The 13,152-nt window shown below is 37.5% G+C and overlaps 1 protein-coding gene across 1 annotated transcript in view; it reads right to left on the minus strand.

Annotated features, from left to right (window-relative positions):
* The window catches only part of LOC139937700 (uncharacterized), a 134,308-nt gene that overhangs the window by 48,131 nt on the left and 73,025 nt on the right, over positions 1-13,152 (minus strand). Inside the window, exon 3 of the mRNA XM_071932978.1 lies at positions 5,764-6,099. Within this exon, the coding sequence (XP_071789079.1) occupies positions 5,764-6,099 (336 nt within the window). The remainder of the gene's footprint in view (positions 1-5,763; positions 6,100-13,152) is intronic.

A 13,152-nucleotide genomic window follows, 5' to 3' on the forward strand; every position in this document is an offset into this window, starting at 1 on the left:
GGACTCATACAGATTGAGTAACCTTTACCATTTGATGGATGTTTTTCTTGACCCCTTCACCTTGGGGTTGGGTTTTGTGAAAAATATTCTACCCATATGAAATTACTCGAAATTATCAGGACCAGACATTTATTTTTTAATTAAATAGTATGATTTGATGATTGCTGTTCCTACATAGTTATAATACAAAAAATAAAATAAAAATAATTTAAAAAAATGTACTTTTCAGGGGAGAGCAAATCATTAAATATCTTTCCATTGCCTAGAATTTCATCTTTGAGAGGGCAAGGCCACTTTCCTTAAGCAAAGGACACTTCCAATTAAATAAATAGATTAGCTGCTTTGTATCCAAAAATTCAACACTAATTTTGAATAGTTGTTTGACATTGTTGCAATCTGTGGCCATCTGGGTTTTTTCCATTTATGGCTTTCCATAGTTTTTCCAATCTCAGTTGGCAAAAACTTGAGCTGGTACATTGTGATAGAAAGGTCTACAGAGCAAGCGCCTACAGATGGTAAAATACAACTCCACCTTACAAATCTCTCAGACAAATGTGGTCTGTTGCTTTAATTCTAAATTTAGCGTGTTATGAGTCATCTGGCAGCTAGTGTAAGAAGTTGTGAAACTATTGTTACAGGTCCCCTGCTAGTTCCAATGTTCAGTCACACACCCTGGGGTTTATTTGTGTTTCGAATCATCAACAAAGAATGCCATTATTCAATGAGCCAATTGAGCCAAAAACCAAATCCAGTCTAACAAAACTGAAATCTAAGATTTTACAAATGAACAAATAAATGATAATAATAACCTGCAAATTCGATACAAATGAACAACTAGCCTTGCCCATGTTTTTTAAAACCTTTTATGATCATTAGAAACTTAGAAAAAGCTCATTATATTCAATATATACTTGGTTTGCAGAGTTTGTTCATAGAACTGTCTTTCTTTCTCTCCTTATATTCAAAATCACATGTTATTATTAGGCCCTTTTCGTCACTTACACAACAAAGAAATATATTATTTTGACATTTTTAACAAAATCTTAAACGATACAAGGAGACATAACATTCCTCATTTTGGACACCAGGTAATTGCTACTTGTACCTTACAACACGTACAGTCGCAACAATACCAAAACAGGCAACCACACTCATAAGTAAACAAACAACTCAAAAGTAAACACCATATTACTTTATAATCATTGACCACAAACCCCAGACAGCTTCTGGGAAGAAAAAAAAAAAACCCAGACAGGGAGCAGGAAGGTGTTACTGTAAGATTGACAGAACCATGCACCATTAACCTCGATCACGTGAAACTGAACAAATACAAAAACCTAGAACTCCAAGCAGGGGTTCAGCACCTCTCCAACCAACCACAGATTTCATTCATTCATTCATTTTTATTTAGTTGCAAAATATTACATGAATAGCCGTCTGAATCAGAGGATTGTCTGAGAATTGTTGCAGGTAGAGGGTGTTTTTTTTAGCATTATTGCTGGATAAATAATGGTTTCATCATGCTTTGACGGGTCAGTATTGTTATCTTAAGTTGAAGAAAAGGTAAACGCACACTTTTGAAAATAAGTTGCGTGAGGAGCAGACTGAATGAACCTTGGAATTGTTTTTGTTTTTTTAATCCAAAGGACCATCTCATTGTGGTTAAGTCAATATCAATACATTATAGCTATTATTTTGGTAAAATAATAGCTATAATAACAATGGCAACTTTTAAAGAGCCGGTATCCGGCGCAAGCGACGCTCATGGCACTGCTCTGCGAAAAACAAACCAGCAAGCAAATGAAAATCGCATCACATAATTAGAAAATAGAGTTAACAAAATGCTTCTTTATGTAGATGAGTTTTTAAACTGTTCTTGAGTACGCTAAGTGAGTTTGAAAACTAAAAAGTTGAAAGTAATCCAGTCAAACTTAACACATCCCAGCACTAAAGGACTGGGGAAGAGCTGTTGAAAAAACTTTGCTTTGTGAAAACCAAAAAAAATTTCCAGATGCAAGGAATACGCCAAGTGAGTTTGAAAGCTAAAAAGTTGAAAGTAATCCAGTCAAACTTAACACATCCCAGCACTAAAGGACTGGGGAAGAGCTGTTGAAAAAAACTTTGCTTTGTGATAACCAATAAATTGTTCCAGATGCAAAGTGTTCCATCTGTTAATTTTGTTTTGCAGTACCTGCTGCTAATTACAGGATTCGAACCAGCAACCTGTCACGGAATACGCCCAGTGATCTAGCGGCTAAGATATCTGCTCTAAAATATTTGGGTCGTGGGTTCAAATCCTACCAAAGTAAAATGCTTCTGTTTCTGAAAGCAGGGCTGCATGCTTCGTTTTTGAAAGGGCAAGGGCATCAAGGCATTTTCTTTTTGGCAAAGGGCACCCTATGAGGAAATTGTAAATTTCTACTAGAGCATTTCAAGGGCACCAAGGCAATGACAAGGGGCAACGGAGCCACACATCAATGGAAAAAGAAAGTTTATTAAAGGGAAGGTACACCTTTGGTAGTTACTCAAAACAAATATTAACTTAAAAACTGACTTGGTAACAAGCATTGGAGAGCTGTTGATAGTATAAAATATTGTGGGAAATAACTCCCTCTGAAGTAACATAGTTTTTGAATAAGAGGTAATTTCCCACTTAAATAATAAAAGACCTAGAAGTCTTTTATTTCTATCTGAAAGCACACACATTCGTCCAACAAGGGTGTTTTATCTTTCATCATTTTCTTGCAACTTTGCCCAAATTTTCACAGGCTTGTTATTTTATGCTTATGATGGGATACACCAAGTGAGAAGACTGGTCTTTGACAATTCCCAAACGTGTACCTTCCCTTTAACGCTAAAAAAAAACCTCCTGTAATTACACAATGTAGAAGCAGGTACATCAAACACTAGATTATACTAGGCAGAACTTTTAACTTGATAATGTTGTTCGTTTTTATGACCAATGTGTTGATGACCACTGTGAACGCCAGGCTTAATGGAAGATTTTCAAGAAGACTTCAGAAAAGTTGAACTTAGCAGCGCTTGTAATGCATTAAGTTTGGACTAGATGAAATACATCAAGAGAGGGCGGTATACAACAAACTGGTTTGGAACAACAGAAATGTTGAGTTGCCAAATGTTGAGTTGCCAGATAAGAGGCTTCCCATCACTTTTAACATTTCCAAACCACAGCAGGGCCTGGTTTCTTGAGCAGAAATGTTTTCTGCTTAAGCAGAAAAATCTGCGTAGCAAATTTAAAGACACTGGACACTATTGGTAATTGTCAAAGACCAGTCTTCTCACTTGGTGTATCTCAACATTATGCAAAAAATAACAAACCTGTGAAAATTTGAGCTCAATTGGTCGTCGAAGTTGCGAGATAACAATGAAAGAAAAAACACCCTTGTCACACAAAGTTGCGTGCTTTCATATGCTTGATTTCGAGACCTCAAATTTGATTTAGAAACCTCAAATTTAGAATTTGAGGTCTCAAAATCAAATTCGTTAAAAATTACTTCTTTCTCGAAAACTATTTCACTTCAGAGGGAGCCATTTCTCACAATGTTTTGTACAATCAACCTCTCCCCATAACTCGTTACCAAGTAAGGTTTTATGCTAATTAATATTTCAAGTAATTGCCAATAGTGTCCACTGCCTTTAAATGCTAAGCAAAACAATGTAAACTTTTATATGGACTTTTGGCTGGTAACCAGTTTCTGCTAAGCAATATATTTCTGTGCCCAGCAAGTTTTTGTGCATACAGGCATCATGAAATTTGGCCCTGGGCAGGATATTAAATAGACAGACAGTAAGAGGGTTGACTGTGTACGGAGTAAATGTAGCAACTGCATTTTCATGTCACTGGCTGATCTAAAAATGGTCAGACGAGAGGGCCCAACGTCATAGAGCTGCTTCAGCAGTAAATATTGCTTAGCAATTTTCTGCTTATAAATCAGAAGTGAGCAGGATACCAGTCACAAATTGTACATATTATTATACACTTCGGCTGGTCACTTTGTTCTGGTAAGCATAATTATGTTGCACTTAGCTATACTTGTTGTGCTTATGCAACTCTATAAAATTGGGCCCAGGGTCAAAATCCACAAGCAAAAACAAACTATCAACTTCATTCAGGAAAACAACTCTTGATGAAATCTATCACCTTAAACAGGTGCTAAGAGTGGACTCTGTATTTTTCTAAAATAACATCTTCCAGAAACTATCCCCCATTTCATCTTGACCTCTCTGTCCAATTAAGACATTCTTGGTTAAGCCCTGAGAGGGTCATAAAAACTCTTAAGTTGATTTCTGGCATCCCTCATAATTGACCAACTGAGAGAAAAGTCTAGAATTTTCACAGCTTAGGATTTTTCTCTTGATGTGATGATGGCAGCTTTCAATGATTGAAGCTGCAACATTTCAAACCTATTTTTAAGACTTCTTGTATTATGGGGTCAAATGAAGACTAATCAATTAGCTGAGAGTTGTGTATGTGTTGGACTCAACACCCTCATTATTTTGGTTTTTGTCTCACCAAAGTGCTAGTCACACAACAACTATTTAACTGGGGTTCCTTGTTTAATTTTAGCACGGTTGTAAAATGTAGCAATGTTTGATAAGATTTTGACAAGAAAACTTGGACCTTAGAAACAAATTGTTGTCCTTCCACACGAGGTACATTTTGTAAAATTTCACAACCATGTATTAAAGGCAGTGGACACTATTGGTTATTGTCCAAGACTAGCCTTCACAGTTGGTGTATCTCAACATATGCATAAAATAACAAACCTGTAAAAATTTGGGCTCAATCGGTCTTCGAACTTGCGAGATAATAATGAAAGAAAAAAACACCCTTGACACACGAAGTTGTGTGCGTTTAGATGGTTGATTTCGAGACCTCAAGTTCTAAACCTGAGGTCTCGATATCAAATTCGTGGACAATTTCTTCTTTCTCGAAAACTATGGCACTTCAGAGAGTGCCGTTTCTCACAATGTTTTATACCATCAACCTCTCCCCATTACTTGTCACCAAGAAAGTTTTTTTGCTAATAAATATTTTGAGTTATTACCAATAGTGTCCACTGCCTTTAAAGCAAGGGATCCTTGCTAAAGTGCTCTCGTGTGAAAGGGGCTCAAGTCTCAGTCTCCAATGTTGGTCTCGGTCTGAAGACGTTCCTCCCACACATACAACCATAACGGTTTGATTGATCGCTTAAATGACACGGTAATATAAAACTCGTCAAACCCCAGCTGTCTTCAGAATTACCTTTCGTAAATCCCCAACAACCTTTTACAGTTTGACGACCCATTCTCAACCCACACGGGCCACAAATAACCACTGTTTCATACCGCAGTGTTGCATTCAACACTCCAACCTATGTACCAATCCGCTAATAATATCATTAACAAGAACATTATTAATTTTTGTTTTTACCCATACACTAATGCATGTTAGCACTGTATACTCGGTACTTTCCCGAGTCCTGTGAAAAAATATCACGGGCATGTTACTCAGGTGGGATTTGAACCCACGACCTTTGCAGTTCTAGAGCAGTGTCTTCTAATTCTACCTCCATGGTCTTACCAACTAGACCACCGAGAGTGTCTGATGGCTAGAGGCAGTTCAAATCCTGTGTTTTGTAAGTACTGAGTATACAGTGCTAACACACATCGGTGTATATGGGTAAAACCCAAATTAATACTCTTTATCCCCGATGCTAATTTAACATCTAAAATTATCAAAAATGCTGAATTCAAGCTTACCCTTCTTGTTGTATGCCTCTTGACGATGTATGCGCAGCCAATAATGGTTGACGCTATGCAGATTACACATGCAACTATATTAGTTACGCATACTGAGTACATGAGTTCCTTCAAGGTAGTAGTGATCATGGAGCAATCATCCACACCCTCGAAAGATATCATGTCCTCCCATCTCATACACCCGGAATGAGACTCGCAGCAAAGGCACGACCTTGGGCGACTACTCTCCTTGCAGTTGACCAGGGTCTGGAAGTCGGCACCGCTGAGGCCGGAGAGCGCCGTAGCCACTAGGTGGAGGACCACGCAGACGGCCGATAGGAAAGTGAAGAAACTCAACTGAAGGAAACAAACAGAATAACGAGAAAATAAGCCACACTTTCATTTATATAAGAGAATAAATAACAAATACTTTAAAGACCTGATACTCCATGGAGGCAACAAAGGCGATTGCCTCCATGCCCCCTGGTCATTGCCTTGGTGCCCTTGAAATGCTCCAGTAGAAATTTCCTCATAGGGTGCCCTTTACCAAGGAGAAAATGCCCTGGTGCCCTTACCCTTTCAAAACAAAGCATACAGGCCTGACTACATAAGAATGAGCAGGCCTGGAATTACTTGAAGGCCTGGAATTACTTGAAGGCCACAGAGGTTGAGGCCTAATCAGCACCTCACTATTGTTGTAAGAAGACAGCAAAACAAAGAACCATAAAGCAGAAAGAAGATCAGTGGAGCAGTCCTGGAATTTCACAGAGGTCACAGAGGTCACAGAGGTCACAGAGGTCACAGAGGTCATAGCCTCCATTGCCCTGGTCTTGACCTTGGTGCCCCTTCAAAAGTTTTCTATAGTCTTTGAGATTTTCCAATACAAGTGCCTTTTTCAAAATGAAAATGGCCTTGCCCTCTCAATGATGAAATCCCGGGCCTGAAGGAGTAAAGACATAAGATATACTTCTGTGTACCCTAACAAGACGTTAATTACAAATAGATAAGTCTGTCCTATCCAGGTCAAAATTCCAGTTGAACCCAGTTGACTGATGTCAACTGGTTCTACTGGATAGTGACCAAACTCATCCATTTTCCATATTAACTAACTGGTTTGGACTAGGTTTAACTGTGTTCGACTAGGTTTCCTACTGGATAGTGACCAAACTCATCCATTTTCCATATTAACCAACTGGTTTGGACTAGGTTTAACTGTGTTCAACTAGGTTTAAATTATAAACCATTTGGTTCTATCGATTTTTCATATTGAACCAACTGGTTTTAACTGTGTTTAACTAGTTCATCAACTGGTTTTCAACTAGTTCCAATTAAACCCAGTTTAACTAGGTTCAACTGGAATGGGTCATCAGGCCGGTGTTGATATCAAGTTAGCTTAGCATTACACGACAGAATGTTTTGAAATCCCCTGGAAAGTATGCGCGTCCGTCACAGGTAACACCCTGGCGGCCGGTACCCAATTGTACTCCTGTGTGGAGAGAAGCAATTATGATTTCCTGACCAGGAAAAGAAAAGACCATTGCCTAAAAGCTTTAGTAGGGATCGCTCTGCAGTGTCACATTTACTTCATTACTTCTGGCAGTGGCTGCCGACTGTGCCGTAGCACTTTGTAAACCTCTACAAGGTGTTCACATAAATGGGTCTCATAATTCAAAAAACTTCAATAACCTGTCTGGAAACAAATGATTATAAGTGCTTTGAGACACCCATTGATTTAAGTGCTATATAAAACCTAGTAACTATACTATTATATTTATTATGCAACGAACATGTTGACACTGATCAACCGTGGCTTCAGCACTTTTCTGGAATTCCCTGAAGGATCAAGACGGAAATTGCACTTAATTAAAAATGTACCCCTTCAGCCACGAACACTGGAAATAAATTATTATCTTCATCAAGTGATCATTCTGTGTGAAAAAAGGAGTCATTTATAGCTTTCAAATATTTTCCTCCTTTTTTTTTCTAAAAAAGGGTCGTTATCATTTGGATTTTCTTAACACCAGTTGTTAAGCCCTGTTCATACTTCCTGCGAATAGAAACACTTTAACAAATTTTGACGTCAAACATTTGCAACAAATAATTCAAAACAGTCAAAGTGTGTTCAACTCCTGCAAAACATTCGCTTTGAAAAAAGCCATGTGATGTCAAAACTCACTTCACATTCGCAGAAAGTATGATCTGGGCTTAACACATCGCCCACATTAGCATTTACATTGATGCCCACACAACATTTAGACATCTCTGAGATTTTCATTTTGCCTGAATGATTTGATGCGAAGGCGATACCCACGAAGGATTCATTACAACCACCCTGTCCGTCTCGGTCTACCAAGTCTTCCCTCTTTGCTGTAAATCATCAAGGGGCGCCTCTCTCAAATGAAGCCCCCGAGAGCAATTTGATTTTTTGCAATTACATGGTCCTGCTGATCATTGGCAGTGCATAGGTTTTTATAAAAAATAGTGTCTGGGTACCCTTTTAAATTAACCAGCACGCAATTAATAGCCTAATTTGTGGATGTGGATAATGTACTTTATGTGGAGACGTACAGGAGCAACCTCTATCAAGCAGTACTCAAATCAATACAAGACATACAGTTTCTTAGTTATCGGAAAAGCAAACCAAATATGTATATTTTTTGAAGGGTTTTTATACCTTTTGAAGATCAAGTTTTTGGCTGTGACATAAATCCTTACTCCTGGTGAATGAAGATAGAAATAACATAGATTACCTGTAAAAGTTTCAACCTCATTAGATATGAAGCTTTTGAGAAAAAATGTGAAAATCACAAACAATGATTTCAGGAGAGCTGTGTAAATCCCCTGTACATGTTAAAACAAAAATAATTCTCACTGATACAAAAAATGCTTTGCATGAAATTGTTTTACTCATTTCTCAAACACGACAGTACATCTTTTATTACATATTACCAAAAGCATAAAACCCCTTTAATGTCTTTGATCAGTCTTTTAATCTAAAGTTGTCAGGGATAGTAAAATTTTATTAGTTGTTGCAGCAACTACCACCTACTACATGAAATCCCCAATAAAGTCTACCCTTTAAAGGGAAGGTACACGTTTGGTTGCTACTCAAAACAAATATTAACTTAAAATCATTGGAGAGCTGTTGATAGTATAAAATATTGTGGGAAACGAATCCCTCTGAAGTAACGCAGTTTTTGAGAAAGAGGTAATTTCTCACTAAAATGATAAAAGACTTCTAGCTAGAAGTCTTTTTGTCCTATCTGAAAGCACACAAATTCGTCCAACAAGGTTGTTTTTTCTTTCATCATTTTCTCGCAACTCCGATGACCAGTTGAGCCCAAATTTTCACAGGATTGTTATTTTATGCTTATGATTGGATACACCAAGTGAAGACACTGGTCTTTGACAATTACCAAACGTGTACCTTCCCTTTAATTTATCACACGATTGTAATGTATCCACACAGTGAAATCCTCCAGTGGTGCCAGTGGTTGCTTTCAATTAACAGGTAAGTGGCAATAATTAAACAGGCTCCACGCTGTATTAGTTCTCCTCCCCCTTTTAAGCTCTCTGTCACGTTCTCAACACGCCATATTTTTGTAACACATAGTTCAATCTAAAAGGTAGTAATTAAAACAAGTCTTAGTATGTAGGGTGTGAAAATGTTGGAGAAATGTGAATAGGAAATTGACCAAGTGACTTTTTAGTATTCACAGCATATGTGTATGGGGGGAAAAAAAAGTACAAAATAGAGCCTCTGCTAGGGTCAAAACGTCTGGCCATTTTTTTTTTTTTTTTTTGTAAAATAGAAGAATTGCAGACCAACAAATTTTCTTGTTATTGGTGTTGGGTGATCAGAATTGAACATAACAGAGATGTTAAATTTGCATCGGGGATAAAGAAAATTAATTTTGGTTTTTACCCAGACACCCATGTGTGTTAGCACTGTACATGTATACTCAGTACTTTCACTAGTCCTGTGAAAAAAATATCACAGGCATGTTACTCGGGTGGGATTCGAACCCACGACCCTTGCAATTCTAGAGCAAATTGAACATAGCGATGCTCCAATCCAACCTTGCTAAAACCAGGCCTTCCTGCCAAAACCGTTTAAAATGTTTCTCAAAATGCATTTTACTATCCAAAAGCTGATATACTTCTTACCACAAGTTTTTACTGCCATTAATTTTCAGAGTAATTACTAGACTTGATTCAAGTCTTAGATCGGGGTTATTCTTCTGCATCTCAGCCACGAAAAACGCCCCCACATTATTAGCTATCACGCTCCCTAACTCGCAATCTAAATGACGAGGAAAGATCACAAGAGGGCGCTGTTTGTAGCGGCTATCAGGATGACTAAAAAGCCACGATTGAAGACTTGGAACGAAGTCTAAGTAATTACCAAACGAGACCCTTCAAGTATGGGTCCCCTCCACCCCCTACTGTTTTTACACCTTAAAAAAATGATAATATAAACAGTAGGTAGACAGGCTTACTCCACCCCAAGACCTCATCCAAGAAACACGTATGCCCCAAGCAACCCTTTCCACCAGTGGGGGTAGGTTTTATATGATTTATACGTCTGGTTTTTTAAGTTTCTGAATTGGATTTCAATAATTTAGCGCTCTAGTTTCAGAACATAAAAGACTTGCTTTGTAGGCAATATATTACCAGGCAATATATTACCAGGCAATATATTACCAGGCAATATTTAATTGTCTGTGGTTGGTTTCATTGTCTCTGGTTGATTCCCTTGGCCCAAGTTTTAGAAAGCTGTTAAGCAGAAAATACTGAAATTTCTATGCTAAGCAAAAATTTTTTAAACTTCTCTGGAAACCAGTTTCTGCTAAGCAATATTTGTCCGTGCTAAGCAAGTTTTTGTGCTAACAGGCTTCATGAAAACTGGGCCCAGTTCATACAGTCCCCAATTCCTGATCATAACACATTGAGGACTCAACAAAATCAAAGACACCAACAGAGGGCGCTATAACACCTCCCATAAAAATCCCCGTTGATTTATGACCAAATTGTCTGCATCACCTTGCTAGTCAACCTTCATCATGCAACGAAGGCCCTGGGGCATCTAGCTCCCATCTAGCATGACATAACCCTGTATTTCTCTCAGATAGGAACTGGCAGGTGGAAATATACACTGGGAAAATATTGCGGGCAAACATAAAAGTGTGCCAGTAGTATTTCTTATACGCCAATCTATCCACTTTAATAATGGTGTACTTGGTTGACAGAGGCCAGCCAGGCTCGGGATAGCGATGGCAGTCTGCACTGCAGACGAACATTGAGAGTTGTCAAGAGACATTATTATGTTAACTAAAAACAAAGAGATGTGGTGGGTCCTCTTTCATTCTGCCACATATTCTTGTTCCCTGTTTTGCCAACTATTTTGGCCTTCTAGCATGTCTAGCGTTGGTTTTATTTAGTTTACATTTTTTTAAAGACAGTGGACACTATTGGTAATTGTCTAAGACTAGCCTTCACAGGTGGTGTATCTCAACATATGCATAAAATAACAAACCTATGAAAATTTGAGCTCAATCGGTCATCGAACTTGCGAGATAATAATGAAAGAAAAAATACCCTTGTCACACGAAGTTGTGTGCATTTAGATAGTTGATTTCGAGACCTCAAGTTCTAAACTTGAGGTCTTGAAATCAAATTCGTGGAAAATTACTTCTTTCTCGAAAACTATGGCACTTCAGAGGGAGCCATTTCTCACAATGTTTTATACCATCAACCTCTCCCCATTTACTCGTCACCAAGAAAGGTTTTACGATAATAATTATTTTGAGTAATTACCAATAGTGTCCACTGCCTTTAAATGGGAAAATAAAATAAAAAATAAAAAAAATGAAAAACAAAGTTACAGGCTTACACCACTAGTATATATTTCCATCTGAAATGCCATGTTTTCAAGATTAGAAAACTAAATGTTTGGATCTGAACTCCAAAGACAAGAGGAATGTGTTGGTAAAATTCACAGTAAGATTTTATTAATTTTTTCTGACTAGGCGATTTGAAAAAGGTAAAAAAAAAATGTTCAAAAAACCTGATGATGCACTGTCCCTATGAGGAATAATCTCATATCCTGTTATTTTTGGGCCAATCAGAAAGGCTGCAAAACATTTTCATCAGCAGTGAGTATCTAGTTTCAGAAATCACAATTTATGGACCAACTGAAATCATTTTCAAATCACTCTTAAATACTTCCTTTGAAAGAAAAAAAATCCCAATACTACGTACAGTATCTTAATATTTTGTTGGCAAGTCAATTTTTCTTACGTTTTTTCCCCTGAATAATACGCCACAATCTGACTGAAAGATTCTAATAAAGGCAAACAGTTTTATTATCGTATATTTCTTTGTTAATGACAGTTCGACTACAAGATATTTGATCCTACCCCTGCTGAGATTCATGAGTCATGGTATTTCTTACAAGAAAACAAACCGGTGTAGAGTTACACCAGAAACACGCTTCACGCTGGGCGCATATCCTGGTACTGCGATATATAACAAGCTCTTACAACATGGGCGACTCGTAAAATTTACCCAAAGAACTTCAACGGAGATTAAATCTTTGGCGATTGAGTAAATAAAGATAAAGTTTGTTATAAAATGGGTAAAAAAGAAACAGCCCAACAACTTTATCGGAAACAAGATAAGATAAAATAAATTGATGCAAGCCATTTGCAACCTTTTGCAATTTAAGTGTAATAGATATTTAACAAGATCAAATGTAAACGCCATGGGAACAAACCCTCAGTTCCCCAAAATTTTTGAATTTGAATGAGAATTTTACAATCAACAATAATTATAAAGCAGTAGGAATAGTTGAGACAGAATTTTTAAAGAAACATCTTGAAGCAGTTCACAAGACCTAGCCTTAATTAAGAGTGAATCAAGTTCATGTGGCCCCCGGCTCCATCATTTCAGTGTCTTATAATTAATCGTCTTCAAATCACACCTCTATACAAACAAGACAAAGGTCCATCTTCCCTCATCATTAATCCTTAAAGACACTAAGACACGCTGATGGTAATTGTCAAAGACCAGTCTTCACAGTTGGTGTATCTCAACATAAGCATAAAAATAACAAACCTGTGAAAATTTGAACTCAATTGGTCATCGAAGTTGCGAGAGAACAAAAATGGAAGAAAAAACACCTTCGTCGCACAAGTTTTTTTCTTTCAGCTGCTCTAATTCGAGACCTCAGCTGAGGTCTCGAAATCAATTCAAATATTTTAGTGAGAAATTATTTCTATCTCAAAAACTTACACTACTTAAGATGGAGCCGTCCCGTTTCTCACACTGTTAACTCTACTACACTGTTGACAGCTCTCCATTGCTCAATACCAAGTCATCTTTTACGCTAACCATTATTTTGAGTAATAC

This window comes from Asterias amurensis, chromosome 5 (assembly GCF_032118995.1).
Source record: "Asterias amurensis chromosome 5, ASM3211899v1".
Lineage (NCBI taxonomy): Eukaryota > Metazoa > Echinodermata > Asteroidea > Forcipulatida > Asteriidae > Asterias > Asterias amurensis.